At 48.8% G+C, this 25105-nt stretch overlaps 3 protein-coding genes across 5 annotated transcripts; 2 read left to right on the plus strand and 1 right to left on the minus strand.

Annotated features, from left to right (window-relative positions):
* The first annotated feature begins 1097 nt into the window (after positions 1-1097).
* Positions 1098-6230, plus strand: GIP (gastric inhibitory polypeptide). The gene is made up of 5 exons (XM_075036899.1): positions 1098-1171; positions 2248-2394; positions 2736-2867; positions 5005-5097; positions 6093-6230. Exons 1-5 carry the CDS (start codon positions 1098-1100, stop codon positions 6100-6102), a joined length of 456 nt encoding a protein of 151 aa, XP_074893000.1. The 3' UTR covers positions 6103-6230.
* A 1185-nt stretch (positions 6231-7415) lies between these two features.
* SNF8 (SNF8 subunit of ESCRT-II) lies at positions 7416-11986 on the plus strand. Its single transcript, XM_075036400.1, has 8 exons — positions 7416-7510; positions 8072-8122; positions 8687-8825; positions 9142-9246; positions 9984-10056; positions 10705-10846; positions 11017-11091; positions 11546-11986. The coding sequence occupies exons 1-8, from the start codon at positions 7457-7459 to the stop codon at positions 11681-11683; spliced, it is 777 nt and encodes a 258-aa protein (XP_074892501.1). The 5' UTR covers positions 7416-7456; the 3' UTR covers positions 11684-11986.
* A 38-nt stretch (positions 11987-12024) lies between these two features.
* UBE2Z (ubiquitin conjugating enzyme E2 Z) lies at positions 12025-24133 on the minus strand. Of its 3 annotated transcripts, none has more exons than XR_012651725.1 (8): positions 23772-24133; positions 21853-21925; positions 19860-20047; positions 17803-17914; positions 17083-17195; positions 16451-16541; positions 13751-14623; positions 12025-12086 (listed from the first exon to the last, which is right to left on the minus strand). XR_012651725.1 is itself a non-coding variant. In XM_075036399.1 (7 exons), exons 1-7 carry the CDS (start codon positions 24101-24103, stop codon positions 14453-14455), a joined length of 1080 nt encoding a protein of 359 aa, XP_074892500.1. In that variant the 5' UTR covers positions 24104-24133; the 3' UTR covers positions 12068-14452. The 3 variants fall into 3 exon arrangements, 1 of the variants encoding a protein (XP_074892500.1); XR_012651726.1 differs by having other exon boundaries at positions 12068-13909; positions 14243-14623; XM_075036399.1 differs by having other exon boundaries at positions 12068-14623.
* Between the last annotated feature and the right edge of the window lie 972 nt (positions 24134-25105).

Below are 25105 nucleotides of genomic sequence, written 5' to 3' on the forward strand. Positions count from 1 at the left end.
AACACATTTAGTATTTTTTCTCACTTAATAGGAAGGGCTGAAAACATTTGTAAAAGATGTGACAATTTTCCAGAAATAAAAAACACCACAATTACAAACAACATCCAAACTTGCAAATTCTTGCTCTCTCTAAAACAATAATTGGGCTGTTGTAAGAGTACAAGTAACTACTTAGAGGACTAAAGTTCTATCAATGTATAAATAAATTTTTGAAGGATGTGATACCTGAGTCCTGATCTAGACCTTTCCTTACTGTGTTATTCTTGTTAATAGCAGCTCTCCATTGTAATGCAGTTTCCAGAAATAGCTATAACAAAGAGTGAGATGAGGGACAACAAAATATATCTCTGAGCCACGATCAAAACCATTTTTGTACGGAGTTTGCAGAGCTGGAATAGTAATTAAAAGAGCTCAAATGTCCAAGGGCTATTGAGCTGAACTGTGGACATGAGCACTAGGAACAGCTTGAAAGTAATAAATCTTGGAATCCGATCCTGTCACTGTCCATGGGATATTTTTCATAACTGATATTCACTGACTCTGGCTCCAGTCCCTACATAAGGCATTATCCATCCCAACAGAAAATCTCCCAGAAATTAGATCAGGCTCCTAAACCCCGCAGAACCGCAGTGTGGCATAAGCAGGATGCCATTGCTACTGAATTGCCTGATCCAACGTATGTTGCCGTTCACATCCTCAAGATTGAATCGACCCTTAAAGCACAATGAGGTACCCACAGGGTCAGCTTGTAAACATGGAGGAAGACAAAGCCCTTGCCTCTGGGAACGTGCAACCCACAATGAATTTGATGGTTACAATAAAAGTATAGAGAACCAACATTAAAAGACACCACGGTGGGAAAGAGCATTGGCATTGAAAAAGTAATTTAACTGGGAATGGCAGAAGAGGGCTTTGTAGGATGGAGAAGGCTGCTCGAAGCACAAGGACTGAAGAAACACATTTACAAGCACAGGCACGTGCCCAACCACCGCACACCTCGCTGGGTTCACTGTCCTGTCACTTATGTGTCCCATGTGTTATAGGGGACGGACATCTGGATTGCCCCCTGCTCTCAAACAGAGAAACAAGCCAAGAAAATGATGTCTTTCAAAGTTCTCTCTCTGCTCCTCGCTTCTCTGGGCTTTGTTTTGATGGAAGAAAACGTCTCAGGGTAAGTGTTTTGGAAAGCTCACGGTGTATTTTGAGCCTTTTCCAGCTCCCCACTGGAGGCAAATGGACTTTTTCCATTGGCATCTTGGTAAGTAGGTGAGAACATGAGTCCTGAGGTAGATCTCAGATAATAGAGACACCCAGGCGTACAGAGATGAGCAAATGATAAGAGAGAGATCAAACTAAAGCCCTGAGCCTTTGAGCCAGAGCCAGGAACTCCCAAGTTTTCCCTACAAACTTCATGGCTCTGGGTTAGGAGGAACAAGCTGGAAGTCAACCAGGAAGAGAAAAAGGTTGGCTGAGAACTAGAAATGAGATGTAATCATCTCACACGAATGAGGCTAGGGGGCATCCGGTATTTGGAAGCTTCTGAAAATATGACCAGTTACATCAAGCAGGTATATTATAAAGACTTTCCCTCTCTTTCCCTGACTCCTGCTACAAAATTTCCAACTACCACCCGAGAAGACCCAAAAGAACCCTTATTAGAGCAGTAGGAGTTGCTGTAATCCCAGATAGTAGTACTAAAAAAGGTTCAGCCTTGAAATCCTTTGCTAACTTAGGCAGCCACCAACTATGCCTACACTGTCAGATCAGCACTGGGCTCCAGGTCAGCCCTTGTCTCCTGCCGTCCACCCCTAAGTCTCTCGAGGACACAGGAGAAGGTTCCCTTGGTCCTAGATGTGCAGCTCGCTGGAGAAGGGAGCCTGAGCACACTCGGTGCCTTAGCTGGGAGCCAAAGTCCATGTGAATCAGGCTACAGCAGGGAAAACGACATGACTCCAGACGATCAGCAAAGATCCTGAGCTCATCTCCTCCCGAGTTCTCAAATCGGAATTGTGCTAGTAGCCAGCAAAACGGATGAGGAGCCTGCTAGCCCCTTCTGTGGCCATCTCCTTACTTTACAGTGCAGGAATGGTCACCTGTACCAAGAGACGTTAGAAGTGACCGCGAAACCCTTGCTGACTGTAGGGACCGCATGGGCCACCGCGTGCAATCCAAGCAAAAATCTGCACGGCGGCGTGTGCTGCTCCTGGTCTGTGCAGCACTCACTCTGTCTCTGTGCTCTTACCCCAGCGTAAGTATAAGGACTCCCAGTGCCAGACCAGTGCAAAGACGCTACTCTGAGGCCACCCTGGCAAGCGATTACAGCCGCACGATGGATAACATGCTGAAGAAGAACTTTGTGGAATGGTTGCTAGCCAGACGGGAGAAGAAAAGCGAGTAAGTGTGTAGACTTTCAATGCTCCTACGATCCAAACTTACAGCTGTCGTCAGCCAACTGATGGCTACAGAAGAATGCAGAGCCGAGGTTATTTTTCTTGGACTGCAGCAGCGATTCTCTAGGGAGTTGGTTTTCTTTTTTTCTTTTATTTTTCTAAGTCCTAGAAATGTTTCTGGTCTGTCGGCACACAGCACAACTATCCCTCTCCCTGTCCAAGACCGCCTTTCTTCTCTGGCTGCTGGTAGATGGAGTGGGAGGGAGCTGGGGTTTGTGGAAAAGCAGCATTTTGGCACCCTCTTGTGGCATCTCGGGCTGGTATCTTCCCATTTCGCCTTTCCAGCAACATCATTGAGCCGTACAAGAGGGAAGCTGAGCCCCAAGTATCTGCTGCGAATGGCCAAAGATTGGACCTGGGCACCCAGGAAGCCAAAGACTTCTTCAGCTGGCTTCTAAAAGCCAAGAAAAAGCAGAGGTGAGATGGGAGAATAGAAAGTCTGGTGGCAGGGAGGGATGAAGTCCCCAAGTGTTTAACTTTCAAAGGAGTATTTGGGGGCAGGAATCTATGGTAACGGCTTCACATAGGAAAACAAGAGGACTTTCATTTCAAAAGGAAATTCCACATTTTGCAATTCTGCCTCATGAGTGAGGAAAAGAACAAAGACAAAAAAAGCCTCTCTCATTTTGAAATTTCTCACGAAATACAAATTTCAAAAATATAGACGATTGGGGTCTTTTTTGGTTTTGCAAATGTCAGCACAGCCTCATCAAAACCCAGCGCTTTGATAAGGTCAAAGCACGGGCTTTTGACAGGGCTGAAGTGCATCCATTCCTCTAACATCCCACCATCACCATAACGGAGAAGTCGAAATGCTTTGACCTAATCAAAACAAAGCCCTCTCAAAAGAAAACTCTCCAGCGAAAATGAGATTAAATTGATACATTTCTGCAAAACATTTTGATTTGATCCAATCAACCCACACAGAGGGGGAAAGAAAAAATCCCACTCATTCACACTCTCAGCATGTTGACCAGTTCATTTTTAAAAAAAGAAACAAAATGGTTCTTTCCTTGTATCTCTGCTACAAGCTCTTATTATGAAAAGCCTGTCATCTAAACGTGAAACCATGCAGGAGAGATGCCTGCCTGACCCAGGAGGAATTTTCCAGTTTGTTTCTGATCTGAGTGTCCCTAGTAAAGGGCACAGATTTTTTTTTTTTTAAGATGAAATCGTCTTAAAATTGTCATGAACACAGTAATGATGGCGACAGGAGCTCGCCCAGAACAGGTACCTCTGGGCAAGGTAACCGAGTCCATATGGAGCTCTCTGTTGCTGCAGCTCATGCCTTCGTTTCCCAAGCCATCTGGCTGAGAGCACACTTGTGTATCTCAGCGCTGCGCAGCTTTGTGCTGTGTCAGCACATCCACAGCCTGTCAATAGCCTGTTTCACCTCCCCCAATCTTAGCTTATGTCACAAATGTTCAAAAAGCAAATTAGGCGCATGAGTCCAAAGAAAAATCTGTTCTCGGCCACTTTCTATATTTAAAAAAAGAAAAAAAACCCCACCAACAAATGAATGAGGGATACATTTTCTTTCTTTAACATGAAGGGGATTTTACAAAACCTAACAGGTTGCTACTGCTTAGTCCTAAAATGGTGGCAAGAAGGAAAAAAAGCACTTACCGCACACAGCCCGCATCCCTTAGGCACAATCCTAGTGTCTTCTGGCAAAAAAATGGAATTTCTAACTACAGGGAGTCATGGGACAGTCACCCAGAACAAGAATCTGGGGGCATTTGTTGTCTTTTACAGCCTTTGCATGAAAACTGCTTTAGAAACCAGGGTGCGGGGGGTGACCCGTGGTGGGAGAAATGAGCACAGTTATGGTTCACAGAGGTGTCTCAGGCCAAGCACTCGGAAAATCAGACACCGAGAATTGCTAGTCATACTGAAAATACAAAATCAAAGAAACGAGGGCTTTGAGGGATCTCAAGAGGTCATTTAGTCTGACCTCTGCTCCAAAGCAGGATCAATGCACCCTAAACTGTTCCTGACAGATGTTTGTCTAACCTGTTCTGGGGGTGGGGGTGGAGGGGGGAAGGGAAACCTTTGATGCTAGAGATTAATCAGCTTGATTAACTTCATTTTTTTGAAAAATTGTTTTCTAGTGTCTCCCTTAATCGCCCTAATCGCAAATAAAAAATGCGACTTGCAGGGGAAAGTCCTTCTTGGAAACAAAGACTTTCCTTTGTGAGTTTGGAGCGTAGATGCTGTTTCACCCACGCTCTGCCTTTGTTTTGATGCCTGCTGGGTCTAAGAGGAGGTGGGGTGCAGGGGGGTCACGGGACCGTCCCTTCTCACCCCCCAAGGCTGACAGACATGTTCACTGCTGGGCAGCTCAAACATGCCAAGATCAAGGCACTGTTGTGTGCAGGGACCTCACCATGTCAAAAAGAGGTTAAAGCTTTTTTTGTGGGTTTATCCAAGTCAAAGATATTAGAAGGAAAATAAAACTCCCCTGTGAACTTGAGGGGATTGGGATACGAGGCTGTTATATACTGCATCTGGATTGTGCCCTCTCTGTCTTTATGGCATGGCACATTTCTTGCAGTTTTACTTCTCTGGAAAGTTCAGAAGGTTTGAAGGATGTTTTGAACCCGGAGTTTCTGACATGGCTGATGTTGACTGATCTCTGCAGACCAACGTGAGTTGCTGTTCTACCTATTCCTGTTGTTACAAGCATCCCTACAGATCCTTTTGCAGCCCTTGTCCCCAAACGTACTTGCTGCAGTGCTCAGTCCATGAATTTAGGATTTCTTTAGATAACCACTGAGTGCTTAGATGGCACAGCTCAGCTGGATTTGACTGGAGAGTTAAGAGCTCTGGCCAGAGTTTGTTTTGGTTCTGCAAAAGTATCTTCAGATCACTGATACAACAAAGATGGGGGAAGACAAATTTCAGAAAAATCACTGTCTAGAGAAGGGAGGTTAGTAAATCCTTTTCCCCTCTTTTTAATAAGAAAAGGAGGTGTTCATCAGACCACTTTACAGGAAATATTTTTCCTGTGCATTGTACACTGCTATGAAAGGCATTCAGAGAGAAACACAAGAAACTGGGATGGAAAAGGTGCAGGGGAGGGTCCCGGGTGGCTCAAAGGAACGGCAAGCCCATCCTATGCTTAGTTGAGTAAAATGAAGGCTGAGAGAGACAAAGTCACCATCTATTAAAAAAACAGAGCGAGAAAAGAGCTGTTTATGCTAATGGCAAAAGTTGGCACAAGAACAAAAAGGGATGAACTGGCCATGAATAAATGTAGGTTGGAAATAAGAGGCAGCTCTGTGCTACAGACAATTCCGTGCAGCTTGGTCAGACAATGTGAGCTGAGTGGCCAGCCAGCAGGCCAGAGAAAACAAATAACTGTTGAGCTCATACTGCAGCCTTTCCTGCAGAGAAACACTTATTTGTATCTCTCTCCTCTAACCAGTTGCTGGTTTTTCTCGAAACTTGTAGGTACTTACTATTAGATACTAACTTTGAAACACGTCTTGCTATCAAAATGGATTTGCAAGATATCAGGGGGGGCTGGTGGGTAGAGAAGGCAATAACTTATGCCTCATTTCCTATAGGAATCAAATGAAAATGGGTTAAGTGCAGTACCACAGGAATTCATGTTTTTCTCTCCCACTTCTGCTTTGTTAGGACTATGTAACTCCAGGACCCCCCCAAGGAACTCTCTCTTCATCCTACCAAGACACGTGAGAAGGAGGAAGACGTCTTATTTTCTCTCTGTTCTGTGCATATTGTCTATTTTGCTAACGCAAGCAATAAACAGTTTACTCTGAAGCTGAAATAAGATTTAAATAATACCCAATTTGGGGATGGGCTATAAAACATGACTAAATTGCTAAAAAATAAGTGTCCATCCAAACAAGGCTCATGAGGGTCACAACACACCTTGCAAGTGTCAGTGAATCCGCCTACAGCTAACTGAACCCTACCACAGAACGATCCCCGTCAGCAGGTTTTTGGGGGGGTTTAGGACCTGCCGCTGGGCCGTGACTTCAAAACCGATGTTGTTGGCGGCGGCGGCGGTGGGTGGTGAAGTTCAGCCTGGGCTGCAGGGGAACAGACCCTGGCTGAGGGCTGGCCCTGCTGAAACCTGCCTGGGAGCCAGCCTGCCCTTCCAAAGGAGTCCTCAGGACTTGACACCCCCCCACACCCCCCAAAACCGGGGTTCCCCTGCACCCCACAGAAGACACCCTCCCTCAGAGGGCACCCAGCCCCACAGATAGGGACTTACCTCCATCTTGGGGGGGGGGGGGTGTCACCCTTACCTAAAGCGGGGCTTCCCCCCGACACACACCCTGGGAGAGACCGAAACCTGGGCTACTCCCCACGCTGGGACACACACACACCCTCCCACAGAGAGCACCCAATCCCCCCCAAAAAGGGCCTCTCCCCCACCCCGGGGACGACGACACCCTCCCACAGAGAGCACCCAATCCCCCCCAAAAAGGGCCTCTCCCCCACCCCGGGGACGACGACACCCTCCCACAGAGAGCACCCAATCCCCCCCAAAAAGGGCCTCTCCCCCACCCCGGGGGGGAACACCCTCCCACAGAGAGCACCCAAACCCCCCAAAAAGGGCCTCTCCCCCACACCCCGGGGGGGGGGGACACCCTCCCACAGAGAGCACCCACCACCCCCAAAAAAAGGGCCTCTTTCCCCCACCCCGGAGGGGGACACCCTCCCACAGAGAGCACCCCCCCCCCCCAAAAAAGGGCCTCTCTCCCACCCTCCCACAGAAAGCACCCACCCCCCCCCAAAAAAGGGCCTCTCCCCCACCCGGGCGGCACCCCCCCCCCCCCCATACACACACACAAAGACCCCCGAGGGGGGTCTAAGACCCTCAGTGCCCCCCCCCGGCCCTCAGTGGGGGGTTGTCTGAGCCGTGGGTGCCCGGGAGTGAGACACACACCCCCACCCCCCCCGGGTGTACGTCACACCGCCGGTCGCGGAGAGATGACGTCAGACGGAGCGCGGCGCGGGCAAGAAGGGCCGGGATGCACCGGCGGGGGGTGGGCGCGGGCGCCATCGCCAAGAAGAAGCTAGCGGAGGTGAGGGACGCCGGGACCCCGCTGTGGGAGGGATGGGGTGGGGGTGCCGGGCCCGTGGGAGGGTGCCAGGCCCGTGGGAGGGGGGTGTCAGGCCCGTGGGGGGGTGCCAGGCCCGTGGGGGGGGGACGGACGACACACCAGCACCCAGTGGGTCCGTGGGAAGGGTGTCAGGATCCAATGGCCCCCGAGGGGGGGGGGGGTGCCAGGCTCCGGAGGGGTGCCAGACCCCACCGGTCTCGGGTGGGGAGCTGCCAAGCTCCGTTGGTACCGGGGGGCAGGCCCCTTCGGCCCTGTGGCGGGGGGTGTGGGGGCCATCCTCCTCCTCCTCCTCCTCCTCCTCCTCCTCCTCCTCCTCACATCTGCCTTCCCAGTCTGTGCCAGCCCTGCTCCCCGTCCGGGGCGCCCTGAGTTTGCTGGCAGGCTCCCTGCTTGCCCAGGGCACCGGAGCCGCGCATTCTCCTGGCTCGTCCATCCCGAAATGAGCGTCTCCCTCATCCAGTGTTGGTTTCTGGTCCATCTGTCCTTCAGCGCTGTCTCCATCGTCCTGTTTTCCTCCTGCAGGCAAAGTACAAGGAGCGAGGGACGGTCCTGGCCGAAGACCAGCTGGCTCAGGTGGGAGATCCACCCCTGCCCTGGCAGTGGGAAAAACCGTGGCTGTGAGCCCAGCCGCAAACCTGGGCTTCATTTCCCCCTCTGCTTTGGTGTGCAGAGCATTATCCGTGAGCAGCGTGGATAATGATGGCATCCATCTCCATCAGAGAGCTGTGATGTTTGCTACAGGTCTCGCTCTGCCTCATTTCTCAAGACCTCAGCAACATCTCATTTCTGTAGAACTGTTTCTGCCCCACATATATCACAGAATAACTGCTGCCTCCCCTTCTGAGCCTGTCTCTTGGTTCAGAACAGCCCTTTGCCTTGTCATATCTCCACTGTGGTCTGATATTGATATGAATTCAGTGTTAAAAGCATGGAGAATTCTGACTTCATCGAGTGATTTTATCTTGTTTCCTTCCTTTAAGACCACTGGGTCCATCTGCACTGGGTAGGCAGCACATCAGATACCTGTCCTCAGTGTTTCTGGAGGACTCTGCTGACTTAGGGCCTGTGGGGGGCTGTGTTTATGCAAAACTGCATTAAGTGTTAAGACAGAAACACTTCTCTGCAATTCTCTTTCAGATGTCTAAGCAGCTGGACATGTTTAAGACCAACTTAGAAGAGTTTGCCAGCAAACACAAGCAAGAGATCCGTAAAAACCCTGAGTTCCGGGTCCAGTTCCAGGATATGTGTGCAACAATTGGAGTGGATCCTTTGGCATGTGAGGAACAGGCACCAGGGTTAATGACTAAGGATTCATCTCACTGTTCTCATACTGGAAACAGCTCGCAGTGAAGCTGCAGTTTCCCTGAGGAGAGCTGATGCTGGTTTGATTCTTGGGGTTTGTGAATTGGTGTAATTGGGTGTTATTTACTTAAAAGGGTGGGGGAAAACAGTAACCAAAATGGAGACTCTTCAGTGACGGTTCTGAGAGTCCTCACAGCGGGGTTTGCAAGCAGCCTGCCTGGCACCAGTAACTGTTAAGGAAGGATATTTTTGCCAATGGTCCTGTCGCTTTCCCCTTTCTCACTTCACAGCTGGTAAAGGATTCTGGTCAGAGATGTTGGGAGTTGGAGACTTTTACTATGAACTGGGTGTGCAGATCATTGAAGTTTGCCTGGCTCTGAAACACAGGAATGGAGGTGAGGATCCCACTGTGTGTGGTTTCTAGGAGATACAGCTAATAGGAGGATACCCTTTCCCTGCGGAAAATGAGTCGCATGGCTCAGTCTAGTGTTCTTTACTAGATTTCACAAATTACGGAGGTGGCAGTTTTGTCTTCCTTGTCCCCAAAAAGCCTTGTTTTGTTTCTGTAACATGTATAAAGGCTACACCGCTGGTAATCACCCAGCTTCATTGATTCCTGCAGAAATCAACCAACTCTGTTTAGGTAACAAAACCATAACTCGCAGTATGGTGGGGAAGGAGCAGGCATCAATGCCAATCTTGAAGGAGTATGAAACTGATAAGTTACTGCTTTGAGCCTGGCACTAAGATTGTCTCTAACGGATCACAGCAATATCCCAAAGAGTTGGAATACCAGCGATAAGTGCCTAATGAAAAGAGTGTAGATGTTCTTCACTCCGAAAAAGGCAATCTGAGACCAGGAAAGGGCTGCAGCAAAGCCAGCTGAAACCTGAGTCCAATACATTTGTGGGAGAAGGCGACAGCTGACTGCTGCATGTTAGTTCTGGGAACAGAAGGGACTCAGTGCTTATCTCACCCAAGGCTGGATACTGGGAACAATGAACAGCCGCTTGTAAAATGGAAGGCAGGGGTGAGCCAGCGGCAAATGGACAAAAGACCCTTGACTGCTCTTGCTGGAGTAATTTTGTTGCTATGCTGTAATGCTTTCCTGTCCCCTTTTGTTCACGCCTAGGTCTGATAACACTGGAAGAACTTCATCAGCAAGTGCTGAAGGGAAGGGGGAAGTTTGCTCAGGATGTCAGCCAGTGAGTGTCTGTGTATTGCAGGAAAGGGGACTCAAGTAGCATCTGGGGAAGAAAAGGGTGACCTCAGCAGCATTTCAAAGTGCTGCTGTTAATTGGACTCCAAATGTAACTTCTAGCAATGGAGCCACTTACACATGATCCACAATTAACAACTTAACCGTTTCAGAAAGCAGCAGTGTGCTTTCTCTGGGAGCCCAAAGACATAAAGGACTGTTGCCTTGAGCTGGAGACAATTAGTACCCTGCAAATCCAGCTCTCTTACTGGCACAGTCTGCTGAGGTCTCCTGAGCTGTAAAGGACTGACGCATGTCATTACACAAGCAGATTTTAGGACACAACTCGCCATCGTGATCACTAATTGGGGCTGAATCTTAAAGTTTAGCATTTGCAGCTCAGGTACTACAAGCGTGTCTCTAATGCAACTCTGCACTTCTGAAGGGGGCCACAGACAGGCAAACTAATTCTAAATTGCTATATAAAGTTTATAAAATTTTTTTCAGCTGTTGATTACCTGAAACTGCAGCAAGCTCCAAAGAGCTATTGTTGCTCATAGCTTCTGCACATCAATTCTTCCTTATTTACAGAACATAGTGTGCAGCTTCAGAGAGGCTCTTGCTTTAAAGCCTTGCATTGACCTCTGCTTCTCAGGGATGATCTCCTTCGTGCAATCAAGAAACTGAAGGTCTTGGGGAATGGCTTTGGGATTATTCCTGTTGGTGGAACATATCTGATCCAGTCGGTGCCAGCTGAACTGAACATGGATCACACTGTCGTCTTGCAGCTGGCAGAGGTATTGAGCCAGGAGATTTTAAAATACAACCACCTTGAAAGAACCTTATTGCTTCCATGACAGGGAACTGTGATTAAACCAGGCCTGTAGGCAAAACTTCCCACACTCTCTTCTAAACTATGGACTTCAGTCTTGACTGTAAGCACACAATAATTTTCCTCTCATTTCAGAAAAAGGGCTATGTAACAGTCAGTGAGATCAGGTCCAGTCTGAAGTGGGAGACGGAACGTGCAAAGCAAGTGCTGGTATGTATGAAGGTCTCATGTGCACAGTGGAGTTCAGTGACAGTGTAGAGTGACTGCTCCTGCAGCCCTGCAGCAGACAGTTGGCTGGGGATGTGTTATCACGGCATGCACAGGGGATCCTAAGCTAGCTGGTACACCAAAGGCAGAGTACACACTGCATAAACATAGAATGAGGAAAGCAGACTCTCAGAAGCTGCAGATACTCCTGTGGCTTCACTAATCTCTATTAAAACTTGAATCTTGTTAGCTCAGGTCCTACATAAACATGCAGGGTGGGCATGGCTGGATGTCTGAACTATATTTCTCCCGGTCAAGTTGAGTAAAAGATTATTGTAGCCCAAGTGCTACACCCCCTCCCTTACCCTAAAATAAATGTGGGGCCAGGCCTCTATTGTGAATGGCTTCTCAGCCATTTAGTTAAGTTTCACTCACAGTTTCCGCTCTGTTTGTATAGGAACACTTGCTGAAAGAAGGAATGGCCTGGCTGGATACTCAGGCAGCTGGAGAACCTCAGTACTGGCTGCCTGCTCTCTTTACAGAGCTGTACTCTCAGGATATCACTCCAGAGGAAGCCAAGGAGGCAATACCTTGACCGATATGTGTTCTGTGCCTGTATACAATTCTTCTTGTGAGGTTATTTGCATATCACCTGAAACACAGGGACAGCTGACTTGAAATAAAAGTTTTGTAAAAAGTGTCTAGCTTGAGAAGTTTAATAGGACTAATTCATACTTGCTTACCTCTGAATTTTCTCCTCTGTTGTGCATGGAAATGCCACTTACCGTTACAGACAACTAATTACCTTGTCACAGCAAGAGGAAAATTATTTAAGCTGCTATTGCAACTGCAGTCTCGGAGGATGCAAGTGTGACTCTGCCTAAAGAATCTTGGGAGCCAGCAGTGACACTGAGAAACTGTTCTGCAGTCCTCTCTGCTCTGTGAATGAGTCGTTGTTCCACTAAGGAGTACCACAGTCTAGATTCTGCCAAAACAAACTTTATTGCACAAAAAAAATCTTATGTACAATAGTATATAAACAAGGTATCTTAGAGTGACTCTTGTGCATATATTTTCAACTCAATTAGGTCTAAAAATCTGTTGCTAAAACATCTCTGCCTAGAGCAGTCATTTGAGGATTGTCACTTTGAAATGGAAACATTCAGAAATGGTAGGACAGACAACATTAGAGCTATAAAACTAATACTTTTCTTTTACAGCCACATGCTAGTTATGTGAATAGTGTCCACAATAAGGCATTTTCTTGTTTTGTTTTATCGGTGGATGGTAACGCCACATGCATCACAAACAGATTTCAGAACCAGCTCTGCCTTGGGAAGGCAGCAGAGTCACAGCTCTACCCACAATGCTACTGAATGGTGAAAAACAACGTGACATTTACAATGGGATTAAAGAGGCGGTGAAGTAGCACACAGCTCATGACTTCTCGGGAGACTCCGCTGCCTCCCTGAGACCTCATTTCAAGGTGAACACCGCATTATTTACTCTCATCTGGTGTATGTATTGAGTGAGTCCTGTGTAAGTTCAGCTTTCCCTCAAGGGAAGACAGGGTTTAAGTCTAAATCAAGCCAATGACAGACCCAGGGGAGTTTGCTTGCTAAAGGGAAAAAAGGTTCCCAAGTTGTTAAACGGCACCTTAACAATTCAGAAATGTTTCCACCTTTCAGCTTTTCAGAGCTGCTGAAGCAGCAGTGTGCAGGCTTCTGAGTTCTGCAAGAGTTGATATAAATCACAGAGACTGAAAATAATTTAGTGACGCATGGGGCATTGCCTTTCTGTACAGCACACGGCAGGGGTCTTTTGGCCGCTCTTTCTGCGCTTTTTTTAGAACAAAGATGACTGCATTGGAAGTTCTCCCACCACCATCAGGAATCTGAAACAGGGCCGAGCTGGTGGGAAGGTGTTTAAGGAAACTGGGAGAGGGCCCAGGACAATGTGCAACTTTGTGCTTAGCTTTCTATCAAAGCTCCCATAAAAATACTTAAAAAAAAATTAGATTAAGCTCTTTATCAACAAAACATTATACTGCTCCAATCAATCATCACCAGGGTCATTTACCTGGAGAAACTGGGTATTTCACCTCCACCCAAGTTACACCGAATACATCTTTTGATGTAATGGCACTCGCAGCCAGCAGACACCTCTCCAAGAGGCTGGCCTTCGCTTACAGTAAAAAGCTGCTGTTTAAAACGGTCAATGCACTGAAGTGTTAAACTTTATGACACTCAGCTAGCTTGCGCTCGGCCAAGTTTGGCAAAGGAATTTGTCAGTAACAAGGCGTACACCTCCGAAGAACTCCAGCCAGAAACAGTGGCTTCCTTAGCTAGAACTGCCCCTTACTCTAGCGTTTCAATCTGATGGATCAAGGTAGCAGCAGGGAGTGAGGTGACAGGAGGAAGAAGGGAGGAAAATAAAATATTACACTGAGTAGAGAGGTGGAAAGCAAAGAGTACTTCAGTTAAGGAAACAAAACAGCTCCGTTCAGAGCAGCCAGAATAAAGTATGTCTAGAATGCTAAATTCAAATCAACACTTGGAAAAAAAAAATAATACACAAACTAGATTTATTTTTAAGTGCTCCCCCCATCTCTGACCAATGGTTTTCTCACCCTCCCTTCCCCAAAATGCCAGGATGAACACACCTGCACTCAATTTATGGATTCTTGCAGTTTCCACTTTTCATCTGCCCCTTTGCGCCTGAAGTCTCAGTGGACGAAGTCACCCAGGGCGTGAGTAAAGCTTTCAGAAAGGAGCCCAGATTCCACCACTGCTCTTTATCTTTGGTCTGTCTAGAACAGTGTCTAGAAGAAAGACATCAGGTAAATGGGCTCCATAGAGCAGAGAGGCTCCATCTCTCCCAACCCGCACAAAAAAGGTTTCGCCTGGGCACACGGTGCATGGGCCCTGTCATACCCTGGACTCATCAAAGCGCTCCCACAGCTACAGCTCCACATTCAGCATGGCCCCAGGGAAGGGCTCACTGTCTAGGAACAGAAAAGCTGTAAAGAGGATTCGCAGTCTAGATCTCATTCTTTAATCAAATGGAGAGAAAGAAAAAAAAAAAACAACCAGTGGAGGTGTTTCCAAAAAATAACCTGATGCCACATGCTCCGGCTTTCTAGCATAGTAAGTACCTTTTAAGAGTAGCCTGCCACAAGCTTGGCTTTGTCTAGCATGAAGTCTTCTTGTTCAGCGTTATCCACCAGAGCAGTAAAAGGAGACAGAAGATATCCCGCAGTTTTCTCTGCTCTGGCATTGGTTTGGTTGTCGAGTCTGTCAGGGGTACTCTTGAGTGTGAAGACAGAACATCCCCACGGCTTGGCCTCTCCACTGTTAACACAGCTCTAAGCTTTAGAGCAACCTTGAGTGTCTGTCTCTGTCTCAGAGGAGCTGCTCTCAGAGTCTATTTCTGTATTCTCCTGCTGGTGTTTCTCTTGCACCTTCTGCCGAATTCCTTGCAAACGCACTAATAGGGACTGATAGTCAAAGTGGCCTCGTTTTTCACCAAAAGGATCCTGGAAGAAAGCCATAGATAAGCCTATTAATATAGACCATTATCCTTCCAGCAAGAGGCAGAAAGAAGAAAGGTGCGTAGTAATTGGGTAACAAGTGGCTAAAGACTTAAGGGTTAAATACCATCTTATGATGGAGCAGCCTCTTAACTTCCCACTGTCATGGCCAAGGTTGAAGACTGATAATAATTTCTGTTTGGAGTCTCTTTTGGGAAACCTTACAAACCCAAGCAAACTTCAAAAACAGAGGAAAGGCCAAGCAGACACGGGTTGGATTTCTACTACCACCTTTGAGGAAATAAACTGTTTCAAGGATTTGGTCTCAGGACCACTCCAGGGAGGCAGGGAAAATATTACAAATGAAAGTCTCTAAATCCAGAGGCCAAAGACTTGACCACACTTTATATTAGTGCCACAGACCCCGTCCAAATGAAAGCATTGCTATTCTCATTTTAAATCAAGGCCCTCAGCTGAGATGTAGCCAAGTCAGAGGCAGAAAGTCTTTGGAGACTATTTAACATTTGCTACTTTTATCCCCATCCCAGGTTGAAAACACATTGCCAGGGCAAGGTGGTGGTGGTGTTTACGCTGTCCCATCTGACAGGAGTCTTAGGTACAAGCCAACATGTGGCCCCAGAGTTAACAAGACAGCACATCTGGCAAGCACTCAACTGATACTGAGCCTGGAGTGACTTCATTTTAAATACAAGGTCATGAAGACAACAACTACCATCTCCCCAGCACGTTGTGTTCATGCTTCCTGCACTACTATTTACAAGTAAGCAGAAAACCAACTATGGCAGTCACTACCTCTGGGAACTGAGGACAACACAGTGATCTTTGTAAACCCTGAAGAAAGCAACTGAGCCCTGGCGCCTTGAAGAAGAAACAAGAGTGGGCCACACCTGACAATCCTCACCAAACTTCACTACACAGCCTTCAGTTCAGTACTCTCTGCAGCTCTAAGTCAGGCACAGACCTTCCTTATGGGAATTTCTCACTCCAAACATGAAATCTCCTGCTTAGGGAGTGCTTTCAATTTATGAATTACAAAGCCAGTGACGGCACTGACGGGAAGAAAGGGCTCAGAGACACAAGATCATTAAATCAACCACCTCCAACTTTTCTTAGCAGTGGAATTTCTCAATGACTCAGACAAGAGGTGGCTGATGAGGGAGGAAGACACATCTGTTCATATGCAAATAGCTTGGCAATCTATTCTTTAAAGTTTACTTTCCTGCAGAAACAAGCTCCTGTATTCAACCTGTCTAGATGTGTCTGCCATATTGTCACTCTTCCTCCACCCCTTCCTCCCCCAGTAACTTTTGACTCAGTCAGCCACTTTCAATCTCATCTGACACAATAGGGAGTGTCAGAGAAGTTCCTATCTGCTGTATGAGCAAAGGAACCTCAGAAAAAGAGAAACTCTAGCAGTGACCCCACAGGAAAATACTGCAATAGAGTACAGTTGCCACCAGCATTGGATAACCTGCATGTGCCCTCCCTGCTTAATACCAAATCCACGTGAAAGCAAACTGTACTGGTTCCACTGCTGAAAGTGCCACCTGCTTGCCTGGAGAGTGTCTCAGGCCCAGTACTCAGAAATTGTAACAGCCTTAAAAACATATCTGAACTTGGGGGTGGTAGTGTTTTACCCACAGGAACGTCGCAGGTCTCAGTTTTGTGATTCAAAGTTGGAATATAAAGTTCATAGAAAAGATCCAGATCCGCTCCATGTACCTCTAGGTGCTGCACCTTGTTGTTTGTCACTAAGGACACACCCTTATCTAAGGCAGTGTGTTATCAACAAGAAAATTGTCTGCCACCCACCTGCATTGTCTGTCCTTGGAGATAAAGTCTCTCTTTACACACCCCTTCATAGAAGTCGTAGTATTCCATGAAGGACTTCTCCATTACGCCCCTGAATGCAATGAGAGAGCAAACAATCAACACAAAACAACAGTGTTACAACAGTCACAACATCCAGGGTCACCGCATCCCACTGAACTCTAGTTCATGTAGTCAGCATGGACACCCATATAGGGCGCCCCAGACAACTAACAGGGTACAACGAGGAAAGACAGACACAGAGCGAAACGAACTGCAGCATCACTGCTGCTGAAGAGATTCTGCACGTGCTTCCACAACAGCTGTGCTCCCCTCCCTCCAAGATTTTTTTTCCCCACCATAAGACAAGGCAAATTTATTCTCAAACACAAGTCAGAGGATGCAGCCGTTGTGCACATTAACACAGCCTTTGTCAACGCACAGCTCCTGGGCACCACACAGATGCAGCCATCCACTTCAGGGGAAACAAAATGACTCTTCACTGGACTAGGCAGAGGTAAAGACTTGCTCTTCCCTGAAGCAACTCTCAAGATCTCAGGAAGAGCAGCCAGAGGATTTTATCCTGCTTCCCCACACCCACTTTCTTATGCTCCCTCCATGCCTCTTTTCCATACCGTAATGGCTCAGGACAGGGACACTTTCCTTCCAGCATGTCGCAAACTGCTACTCGGATGGTCTCATGCCGAATGCACTCATTATAGTTCTTGCTGTCCCCAGGGTGCCTCTCCTGGAAACAGAATTTGGGCCAGTGAGTCCACGCGACTGCAATGGCTCTTCATCTCTCCCTCTTGGGCCTGATGAATTTCACTGGTGCATGAACCCACTACAGCTTTGTCTGTTCTGTGTATGCTGAGCTAATTTATATTGCAAATGAAAAGCTGGCAAGATTTTACACGTCTCCAGAGTCTTGGACTCACACAGCTGTGGAGACAGGTCAACTGATAAAGTTAGCACAGAAACCTGCCTCTCTGAGATGCTGGAGACCATGAAGACCTGAGCAGTTTGGTTCCTGCATGACAGTACGTCCCAAGGAAGCCATTTCAGGAGTCACGTAGCAGAGAAATGAAGAGCCATCCCATCTCCCCGGCAACTTCTCGAATGCCTCATGTTCTTCTGTTACTTTACACATACGTGAGCTAAGCAGCCTCTGGTTCAGAGCTGGCTTGCAACTCCCCCTCAAGCTCTGACTAGAGGCAGAGCAAGCTGGAAAAGAGCCAAGCGACAAAATCTACTTTTGTCCCCATTTCCAGAACTGGATTTGGCACCAGGAGCAAGGTGTGGAGGGAAGAGACAAATAGCTGCAGAACCAGAGACGGTCCACCTTGAACTCTCACCTGCTCAAAGCCAGGTTCATTGTGATAGGGGTTCTCAGTCATCAGAGACTGGATGGAGATGAGGACTGAAGAGATACTCTGTGCTGGGCTCCACGCAGGCCCGGTCCAAGTGCTGAGGCATCAAAACAGAAAAGCATCAATTAACAACGCAGGACTGGCTCAGCGAGCACCATCCCTCCAACTACCAAAGATCAGAAAGCTTGGGAAACCGCATCTATACCTTACAGAAATGCGACAGGAAAAGAAACAGCTGCTACAGATATAGAAAGCACTGGACGCAGAGAAAGTTTTCAGGGTCAGAGTAGTTTATTCTCTTAACCAAGTGAGTACTTTAGCCTGAGCAAGACAAGGGAGTCTGTAAACCTCAGTCCACTGCTAACACACACAGGGCATCACACGTGAGTTCAGGAAAAGTAACATTTCTGAGCATTTTACAGGGAACTTTAAAGCTATGGCTATCATCTCACACAGCAGCCTGGAGCAACACAAGCTACAAGCACTACCGTAAGTCAAAAACAACTCTTAAGAACTGAAATCTGATTTTTGAGACTCAAACAAGACCATCACTTGTGCAGTCTGTAATGCAGACACTCAGCACAAGGACTGCCATCAAAAGCACTAACGGATGCTCTGCTATAGGAATAAGGTGCCCATTTCATACACACAGGGTAGCAAAAATGTTTGCACAGAATAGCATAAGCAGAAAAAGCTGTTCTGCTTCTTGCCCTTAATATCCTAGTTCCAGATACAGACCTGTCTCCCTGTGAGCTGAACAAGGATGTGCTGACCCACATATGCTCTTCCTAAATCCTTTCATTTGCAGCTCCCTCTGCGCTTCCCATTTCTGCTAAGGCCGAGGCTCTTTGTTCACTCTTCAATAATTTAGCTTCCACGCCAGGGCTACAATTGCATGAGCAACAAGGCAGCTTGTGTGGGAACTACTGGGCATTCAGACCCCCAAGATATGGATGTGCCCTACACATCTCAGTGCTTTGCAGGCACTGGCATCCAGCTCACTGGATCAGGAAAACTCCTACACTGAGGCAGGTGTTTCCCAGTACAATGCATCTCTCTACCAGCCCTGGGCCAGTATCTATCAGCTGATGAGTATCAGCTACTTGGACCAACTTTGGTGTAAGTGGCACACGCACAGCACTGCAGAAACCATCCCAGCAAAGGCAGTCTTATAACCACATCAGTGCTCAAGCTCCTGCTGGTTGGTCAAATCCCTACAGCAATTCAAGCCATCACTGCCCTTTCCTCACCTGGCTGCCGCTACTACCTCTCTGCAGCAGAAGGAACCACGTACTATCAACCCAGCTGCACCAGTCCAGAGTCTCAGCAAAAGCCTTTCTTTACTGGCAACTGAAACTGTCACAGCTGGGGTTGGGAATATCACACCATGGCCACGGTTTCTCTGGCAGAGCCATAAGAGCCATTCAATCAGTCAGGACTTTCACATGTTTAAAAATCAAGCAGGTGAATAACAAGCATTTGCAGCAGTGGAGCCTGTTTGAACAGGCAGCATGGGAGCAGTGCTTGTAAATCATCACACCCACCGCTCAGCCCCACATACTATGTGTAGGTGGAAGCCCAGAGCAGTCAAATGGCTCTCAAGGAAGTTCTTAGCGGCTTTTAATTTTATTTATTTATTTTTAAACCCACATAGAGAGAGGGAATTAAAACCACAAAAACCTACATTCAAACAACATTAAGGATCAGGCTGCAAAGCGCAAAAGCAGAAGAAATGCAGTGCTGGGGCTGAGGCTTTGCAAGGGGAAGCAGGAGAAAAGCGGCAGCATCCACTGAACTTCGTGCTTCCTCTGCTCCGTTCTCAGGTGCTTTTAAAGACAAGTTAGACTCTTATTTCAGTAGAGGAATTTGTGCTGCTTTGCGACTCCGATTCTGCACACGACTTCACAGAAGCACAAAGGTGCATCCAAGCACGTGTCTGGGGCAAGATCATGGCACAATGCGCTGAGAAGGATGCGTGAGGCAGGATACAGCCTGCAGCCACCTCCTGATTTCCCATCAAAACAGCCAAAGTCTCCTCTTACCCTAGGATACTCAGGCAGACTTTCCCATTGCGGTAGAAGTTGGGGTTAAACCTCACTGTGTTATTTCCCGTTGTCATCAGTTTGACCCTTGGTGGGTGGATGGGATAATCTGGAGGACAGCGAAACAGGAACAAGAAGAAACCCCCTTCATAAGGCGTGTCAAATGGGCCTGTGATCAATGCATGAATCTGGAAAACAAAAGCCCGTCTTGCGCACCACTTCAAAATTGTGCAGCACCATCAAATCCTCAACAAAGCCAACCAAAGGCAAGAAATCTCCACCCAGGCAGCAGCACAGAGGCAGCGTCTTCCACAACCACACGCCATGTGCAGGCCATACTTAACCCTCCCTCATTCCCTTGTTAGCCAGAGTCACTGCTGCACACTTCTCTCCCCTCTGCCACACTCAATGTGCAAAGCAGGTTTCCAACGCAAGGTTTGGCCAGAGTCCACAACAGCTGCCTCCCATACATCTCTATACAGTCCAAACCAGACTGAATCACAGTTCAGCTGGTAAGCTATGCTTAAAAAAAAAAAAAAAAAAAAATTTTGAATATGAAAAAAAAAAATCTAATTTTAGAAAGAAAAAGATTCAGAATTTCTGCCAAAACTAGAGCATTCCTCAATTTTATGGTCTCATGCTGATTTGGTCATATTAAAACCAATCACTCAATTTCCTCTGCCAGGATCCAAAATTAAGACCCTATTCTCTCCTTGCTAATTACCCTCAAAGATCCCAATTGTATACCAGGAAATCTACTCCCTTTGGGCTATTAAGGAAGCTTACTCCCCAAGTGATCCAAGCAGTCTCCTTTAATGATCCTCTTACCTCCCCAGGATTTCAGTTAAAAGCCCCAAGGCTAGTGTTCTACAAACCTGCATTTCCGTTGAAGGGCATTTTGGCACTTGCAGCTACCAACGCTGAGGGAAGCCAGAGCTGCAGCTAAAACTGCCCCAGGTAGGAGTTGGCTGTGCAGAGACACTCCCTTTGTGCCACCTCCAAAACCCCAGGGGCCCCAAGCCAGGCAGGCACTTACACGGCAGGAATTTGGGGGAATCTGGGGGATGCCACGTTTGTCAGGGGGTAGGAGAAGTGTGCAGCAGAGGAAAAATCAAAGCAACCTCACACACACGCAACTCTCAGAAACCAGCACAGCCAGACCAGGTGACACTGGCTGGAGAAAGGGCAGCACCAGCCAAGAAACACGTCGCATCAAGAACACCATTTGAGCAACCTCTGCCTCCCAGCTCACTGCATTCTCTCTGACATAATCTGAAATTCCCAGTCCTGGAAAACCCTGAGAGCCAGGAGGGGAAGAACCAAGGCAGGAGAGGCTGTAGCCATGCCACTGTCCCTAGGGAGTGGGTCTGCTGGAGGCAATGTGGTGGGAGCAGCTGCGTGGGTCAGACCTGCACGCGACCCTGGTACCTGTGAGAACCTGGCGGGCAGCGCCGCAGCAGGCCAGGGACCAGGTACAGGGACGCATCTCTCTACCAGCTCACAACAATTAAACATCTCCAAGTCCCACAGGCAGATTATAGATAGTCCAGCACTGCTTGTGGCTAATGGACATTTCTCTTTTCCAGCCTCCAAGAAGCCCCCCGTGGCCAATGGCTTTCCATGGAGCTTGCTCTTCTCTGAGCTGCTCTATTGATTGTTTTCAGGCCTCAACAGGATGAAATGAGCTGGATCAGCGCCTCACTGGTTCACAGGGCCACTAAAGCAGAGCTGGCTTTACCTGTGGAAGCTCCTCAGATCCCTGTGATAGTATCTCTCCACAGAGCCAGTTTCCTTGAGAGCCTCCTCCCATTTTAAATGCAGCCCATCTCAATGTCACCAAGAAAACTGGAGCCTCATTATGTATTTGCAAGACTCACCCTGACTTCTCTCAAAACATTAAGGGAATGCTCCATTTGGGCAAACCCTTAAAGCAGCCATCAACAGCAACATACAGAGAAACGGAAAGTTGAACCAGCTCCAAATCTTCTCTTACCTTGGTCATGTCGTGGGGATCAGGCACAACAAACATTCCCGGGGGCGGTTCCTTGTAAATGGACATGATATCCCTGAACAAAGGAAACAGGAATTAGTCAAGATCTCCCTTGGCGTTCATCAGCTCTCGAGGCGCGTGAACGTTCTAGATGACAAATCTGTGCACGGATGCAAAGGGACAGAATTTTAAGATGGAAACTTGCAACTCGTAAAGAGCTAGACATTTTTCTTTTGCTACTGACTGTTTTCTGGCTGAGCTCTTTCAACTTATCCTCAAAAATAGTTGAGGCATTTCAAGAGCACAAGCACTATTCAATGAATCAATACATGAGGCACCAGACCAAACACACCTTTACTACCTGCTGCCTCGTATTTTCCCATAGATCGGCTTCAGTACATAAAACTTCAACCATAAACTTCCCCTAAGGTAGTCGTTTAAAAGTTCTCTTAGGTGAGTTTTGTTGTTTACAGGATGACTTTCCCTCCCCATGTTTTCCTTCTTCACACTCAGACTATTTACAGAATCCCTTTGGTATACCCAGTCATTTGTTTTCACCAAACATACCATGACTCAACTGCCTTTGAGAAGATTACTGCTCTGACAAATTTGGGTTTAATCAGACAGCAGGTTCAAGAGTAGTTAGGATGCACACACACACAACTTGATCACAATGGCCTCGTTTCTCTAGGAACTCTGATCAAATGAACTGAAAAACAACAAATCACCTACAACTCGGTGCAGTTTACAGACAAACCGACTGGCACCTGTAACCTTTCATAGCCCAAAACCTCCCTCCCATAATCAGAGCTGCACTGAGCTCCAGGACAAGCTCCCACTCGACCTTCCCAGGTGGGAAGCAACCAGAGCTCAGAGAGGTTTCAAGGCGAGAGCAAGTGTGAGAGCAAGAGGAGAGCCTCGCCTTCCTGCCTACCTTTACAAGGTTAGTGGTTTTGGCATTTGGATTGGAAACTGCCCAAATATCTGGTGCCATCTTTGGAAGACATTATACAGCTCTAGAACAAGGATGAGCAAGAGCCTGGCAGGCAGTAATACTTGCTCCAAAGGAAGAGGAAGAACTTGTTGAAACAGCGCCAGCATTTCTAACAATACAAGACCATATTGCTCATAATATCAAAGGCTATCGACATGCCAAGTTTAACCAGATGATCCTTTAAAGAGTCAGAGCAGCCAAACGGGTGGGCACTGGCAGGAAGGAGGATCGCTATGGGCAGGTTTAGGATAAACATCTTAACTTGACCCTTGATGGGGACTGAGAAGCCTGCTCCCCTCCCCATTTAACAGCACCTCTGAGGAGCACCCAGCAATCCTGAGGGCAGGCTGAGAGCTGCGCACCGAGAAGCTCTGCTGCAAAACGCCCCACCAACAGCAGACGGAGAAAGAGACCCCGGATGGTGGTACAGGGGTCCACGGCTCCAGGGCGGGCGAGGTGTGAGACTCCATCCTCGCCCAAGCACCTGGGCAAGGAGAGTCCCGGGGCATGGCGGGGACCGGGGTCTGGCCCCAGGAAAGCCCCGGGATGCAGGGAAGGACCGGAGGCTGTCCCCAGCCCTGAAACCAGGTCGCCGGGGCCTCTTGTGAGGGGATGGTGAGGCCCAGGGGACAATTACCGCCTCGAGCGTACCTGCGATGAGCCAAGCATCTCTGCCGCCTTATGACCCTCAGGCTCCGTGCCCGCTTTCCACCCGGTTAGCCCCCGCAACAGCCACCGGGGCAGAGCGGTGGGGGTTCCCCGGCCCGCAGCTAGCTAGGCCCGCGGGAGCCCGGCGAGGCCGGCAGAGGCGAGGACCGGAGTCACCCTCCCCCCCAGGTCGTTAAGGGAGCCGTCACACCCAGCAGCACCGCTCGGCCACCGGGCCCGGGAGGCTCCGCCGCTGACGGGCAAGGGCGGTTTATCTCACCGTTTGATCCGCAGGAGACAGGCCGGGCTGGGCCGTTCGCTGTCCCAGTCGCCGCTGACGGTGGGGTCCCAAAAGGCGGAGTGCGTGAGGAGCGCGGCCCCCGCGGCCGCCGCCGCCGCCGCGATGGGGGCCCCGCCGCTCCCCGGGGCGACGCCGGCTCCCGGCGTCGCAGCACCGAAACCCGCCGCCGCCCATAGTTCGGCGGGGATGAAAACACCGGGGCTTCCCGCACCGCCTCCCGGGCCGGCCGAGTTACCGCCGCTACCCGCTGCCGCCGCCGCCGCCAGCACCGCGGCCGGGGCCGCCTCCTCGGCGGCCGGACTCTCCGCCATTCCGCGCCCGGCCTCGGAGGAACGCCGCTTCCGGGACTCCGCACCAGCGAGTCCGCCGGCCAGAGCGGCCCCCGCCTCTCGACTCCACCACCGATGGCCGGCCAGAGCGGCACCTCCCCCGCTCCCCCCCCCCCCCCACCTCACCCCCCCAACTCCCCACCGGCGCCAGAGCGCCCCTGCCACAGAGACGCCTCGTGGTAGGCTAGAGTGTAAGCGCTGGGAAGAGCGCGCCCCCTACTGGTGGGGGTCTCCCCGGCTGGAGGCAACAGAACCACCAGTTTGGGGCTTTTTGGGTGGAGAAAAAAAAAACAACCTCTTTTCCCTCTATTGGGAAGCGGCTGCTGCAACAAACTCGCTGTCGCCGCGCCTCAGCCTTCAGAGACAGGCGGGGCAGCGTTTCAGCCCGGACCGAGGCAAGGCCGTGTCCTCAGGCAGCACCCAAAGCCCTCCCCAGGGTGCACAGCCTGAGGAAAGGGTCAGGAAGGAAAACAGCCAGCCCGGAGAGGTGTGAGGGGGGATGGAGGCCTTTACTCTGGCTCCCAGGAAGGCAGCAGCTCTGCTTCTGGCCTACAAGGCCCACCTCACCCCTACAACACCCGCCAAAACTGCCTAGAAGCGCCTTCCAGTAACAGTGTGCAACGGAGAGTGAATGATTTTCGTTGCAAGGTCACTTTCGCTTTACCAGGGATACAACAACAAAAGTTATTTATGCACAGTTTAGTATGCGTAAGGGAGAATTACTATAACCAGCTTAGAGACAGGTAAGAGTGTTGTTTTCCCAAGACAGACAGTGTTGAGTGCCTGACATGCTGATCGCTACAACCTGCCATCAACACCCACAGAAGATTCCCAAAGCACAGTATCACTGTTGTAGGGTTACACATTTGTCCCCAGAAGCCAGCCTGGCTGCAGATGGAGTATTTTGCCTCTTGAGTTCTTTCTGGTTTCTCCAAGAAGTCTCAGGGACAGTTTTTTGAGTCAAATTCCTCTCAGCCCACCTTC

The sequence above is a fragment of the Buteo buteo genome, chromosome 9 (genome assembly GCF_964188355.1).
Source record: "Buteo buteo chromosome 9, bButBut1.hap1.1, whole genome shotgun sequence".
In the NCBI taxonomy this organism is placed as follows: Eukaryota; Metazoa; Chordata; class Aves; order Accipitriformes; family Accipitridae; genus Buteo; species Buteo buteo.